The 3,665-nt window shown below is 34.3% G+C and overlaps 1 protein-coding gene across 1 annotated transcript; it reads left to right on the top strand.

Annotated features, from left to right (window-relative positions):
- Nucleotides 1-583: 583 nt before the first annotated feature.
- Nucleotides 584-3,080, top strand: LOC133676694 (probable mannitol dehydrogenase). Its single transcript, XM_062098415.1, has 5 exons — nucleotides 584-931; nucleotides 1,068-1,181; nucleotides 1,838-2,351; nucleotides 2,467-2,620; nucleotides 2,716-3,080. The coding sequence occupies exons 1-5, from the start codon at nucleotides 831-833 to the stop codon at nucleotides 2,919-2,921; spliced, it is 1,089 nt and encodes a 362-aa protein (XP_061954399.1). The 5' UTR covers nucleotides 584-830; the 3' UTR covers nucleotides 2,922-3,080.
- Nucleotides 3,081-3,665: the final 585 nt, after the last annotated feature.

Here is a 3,665-nt window from a genome sequence, read left to right as displayed (position 1 = left end):
ACTTGCTTCAAGAGTATTAAAGAAATCAATTAAAACAAAAGAAAAAAGAAAGCAATGCCGAAACTAATTGACATGGTAAAATCTAAAGAGAAACATATTTTTTATTGGGAAACTTGTTTTTAGACATATTTGAGATCTAATTAAAAATGAAATACTTTTTTTTTATTAAAACTTTGTTGAAAAATATTCTTCAATAAAAATAATATAATATTAAATATTAAAATATCTAAAATTAATTATAAATAAATAAGACACCAAAATCCAACCATAAAATTGTTCCCACATTGAAAAAATAGAAGTTTCCTTTGTCCAACATTGAAAAACGAGGAACTATTTTTCTCTTTTAAGGTCTATATATATAAAGAGATATATTTTTCGGGTAAACAAAAAAAAATGAAAAAAAGATAAACAAAATTAACAATGGATAATTGGTTGAGGGCCGAGAGTCGAGAGAGAGATTGAAAGACCCATTTACGAATAGAAATTGTCAACCGCAAAAAAAAAAAAAAATTCATAATGATGAAGGAAAAATATGTGGACTACAGTGCTGTGACTCTGAATATTTTGACTCCTTGAAGCAAAATCTGCTACAGTCTTACACCTCAAACCTTTCAAACTACCGACCATTCGAGAAACCCCCTCATGGTGAGTTCACCTATACGTCAGCCGATACATCATGCTAGAAAACTCCCGGAGTTACACCACTCACCTCACTGTATATATAGATAGATAGATACACACAGACGCATGCAAGCTTGTAAAATTGTATTGGTGTTCGCTGCATCAGGAGGGCAAATCTTGGCTTACAGTTTTACATACTATAGAGAAAAATGGTAGACAAATTGCCAGAGGAAGAGCATCCAAAACCGGCATTTGGATGGGCAGCGAGAGACCAGTCTGGGGTCCTCTCTCCCTTCAAATTCTCCAGGAGGTTCTTCCTCATTCCCCATCACCTTACTTTTAGTCTCGTATTATTTGCTTTTTAATCTCCTTTGTACATTCTACATGTTCCTTAAATCGGTTTATATATTAATTTAAACAAAAGGGCTATTTCTAATTTCTTGCAGAGCAACAGGGGAAAAGGACGTGGCATTCAAGGTGTTGTATTGTGGGATATGCCACTCCGATCTTCACATGGTCAAGAATGAATGGGGCGTTACTCAATACCCTCTTATCCCTGGGTACGTATATCCATATTGAGTAGCTTGTGTGTTTGTTTTCATTTGAATTGATTGCTATGTCTTAGTAGTTCTTAATTTGGAATGGAAGAGGATGGGATTTAGCCTTAAGAACACAATTAATTTCATTTGATTATATTCGAAGAGATTTAATCTGGAAAGCGAGTAATTGTTTGGAGATAAGGGGGGAAAAAGAGAAAACAAGGTCTAGTTCTTCCCAAAATGCTGTGTTCCCATATAAATTGTCAGGATCTAGCTATAGCAACCCTTTTCAACTGTAAAATGGCTCTTTGAATTTCCTGTCATGAATTTTTGTCTCCTTTTTGTGAATGATTAAGATCAGAAACTGTTATTGATGATATTAAAATATAACAAGAAGCCAACAACTGTGGCTAAATCAGTTAAACAACGAGCAAGACAACATAAAAGTTCAATTAGCCAGAAGCTAGATTTCTAGGAAGGAAAACAGAGAAGCATTTAACAGAATATATGTTGAAGATGCTTACTAAATTTAATGATTCCAATGAATTTCCATAAGATTCTAGAATCAGATCAACTCCTTCTGCTCATTCATCAATGAAGTTAAAGCGCTATAGCTCTTAGAATCTATAAATATTGAAAATCTAAGAATAACGAGTTAATTAACTGTCTGAATGCAGGCATGAGATTGTCGGAGTAGTGACAGAGGTGGGGAGCAAAGTAGAAAAATTCAAGGTTGGAGACAAAGTGGGTGTAGGGTGCATGGTTGGATCATGCCGCTCTTGCGATAGCTGTCAGAACAATCTCGAGAATTACTGTCCAAAAATGATACTTACTTACGGTGCCAGGTACTATGACGGAACCGTCACATATGGAGGCTACTCAGATAGTATGGTTGCTGATGAACACTTCATCGTTCGTATTCCAAATAACCTACCTCTCGATGCTGGTGCTCCTCTCTTGTGTGCTGGAATCACAGTCTATAGCCCCTTGAGATATTTTGGACTTGACAAACCTGGTATGCATGTGGGCATTGTTGGCCTCGGTGGTCTAGGTCATGTAGCAGTGAAATTTGCAAGAGCTATGGGCGTCAAGGTGACGGTGATTAGTACCTCTCCTAATAAAAAGCAGGAGGCTCTAGAAAATCTTGGAGCTGACTCGTTTTTGGTCAGTCGTGACCAAGATCAGATGCAGGTACAATTGTTTTCTGATCAAGTATTTACAAGTGTGAGCTCAACTAATAATCACCTGGGTTTTTGTATACTGTGCTAGTTTTTCTGATCATAGGGTTTTTTATTTTCTTGTGTAGGCTGCAATGGGAACATTGGATGGTATCATTGATACAGTGTCCGCAGTTCACCCTCTGTTGCCTTTAGTTGCTCTATTGAAGTCTCATGGAAAGCTAGTTTTGGTAGGTGCTCCGGAGAAGCCTCTTGAACTGCCCGTCTTTCCTTTGATCACCGGTATGTGTATGCGTGTCTCCCGGAATAATTCATCTTGCCAATCGGAACAAGGAAACTGACTGCATATATTTATTACCTTTGTGGATTAATAACAGGGAGGAAGACAGTGGGAGGTAGTTGCTTTGGAGGAATCAAGGAGACACAAGAGATGATTGATTTCGCCGCCAAACATAATATAACAGCAGATATTGAGGTTATTCCGATGGACTACGTGAACACTGCCATGGAGCGCGTGCTAAAAGCAGATGTTAGATACCGATTTGTCATCGACGTTGGGAAGACACTGAAGCCTGCCGTTTGAATCATCGTACCTACTTGGGTATTCTCTGGATTTTGTTGTCAGTGTACTCGCACATGAAGCCGATTGGATATGCCTGCACAATTGCTGAAAATTATATTTTTCAAATAAGATTGTGCATAAAAAATATTTGAAATATAATAAAAATAAACTTCGGCATCATGTTTCATCCATTAAAACAAAATACAATATAATAAGTGAATAATTTTCCAAAATGGTTTTTCATATTTATAATAAAGTTGTACGACAACTTTATTATTTTTTTCATATACAAAATAATATCTATTATAATACATGCATAACTATATTAATGATATTTAGGCCTCGTTAGTTTGCCATTAAAAAAATTAGTCAACGGAAAACACTTTCCAGTCAAAAAAAATTTGACTTGATTTTTAGAAAAGTGTTTTCCTTTTATTTTGGGCGGAAAATATTTTCTGTAAGTTGTGAAAAATTTAAAAATATCATATTATTTACTGATTATATCAAATTTGATTCTCAAACTTTTGAGTGATATATATACATTTGAATATATTTTTTTTATCCCTTAGAATTTAATTTTTATATTAACTTTAATTCTCATTTTTATAATTGTTATTTGCTTTTCTCTTATTATTTTTTAATTGAAATTTTTTATCTATCAAATTTGATTCTCATTCTTTTAATTGTTAGTTATAAATGGTAATTATTATTATTTTAATTTCTTCATCTTTTAATTTTTTTATTTGTTAGATTTGATCTCTATTA

Source organism: Populus nigra, chromosome 17 (assembly GCF_951802175.1).
Source record: "Populus nigra chromosome 17, ddPopNigr1.1, whole genome shotgun sequence".
Taxonomy (NCBI): Eukaryota; Viridiplantae; Streptophyta; class Magnoliopsida; order Malpighiales; family Salicaceae; genus Populus; species Populus nigra.
Note: the sequence above shows the minus strand (reverse complement) of the source record. Positions and strands in the feature narration are given on the sequence as shown.

What these genes read in the sequence shown, in the direction of transcription:
- LOC133676694 (XM_062098415.1), top strand. Translation starts at nt 831, where the DNA reads ATGGTAGACAAATTGCCAGAGGAAGAGCATCCAAAACCGGCATTTGGA. An exon ending in CAATACCCTCTTATCCCTGG is followed by an intron (nt 1,182 to 1,837) that starts GTACGTATATCC and finishes GTCTGAATGCAG; the next exon opens with GCATGAGATTGTCGGAGTAG. An exon ending in CGTCTTTCCTTTGATCACCG is followed by an intron (nt 2,621 to 2,715) that starts GTATGTGTATGC and finishes GATTAATAACAG; the next exon opens with GGAGGAAGACAGTGGGAGGT.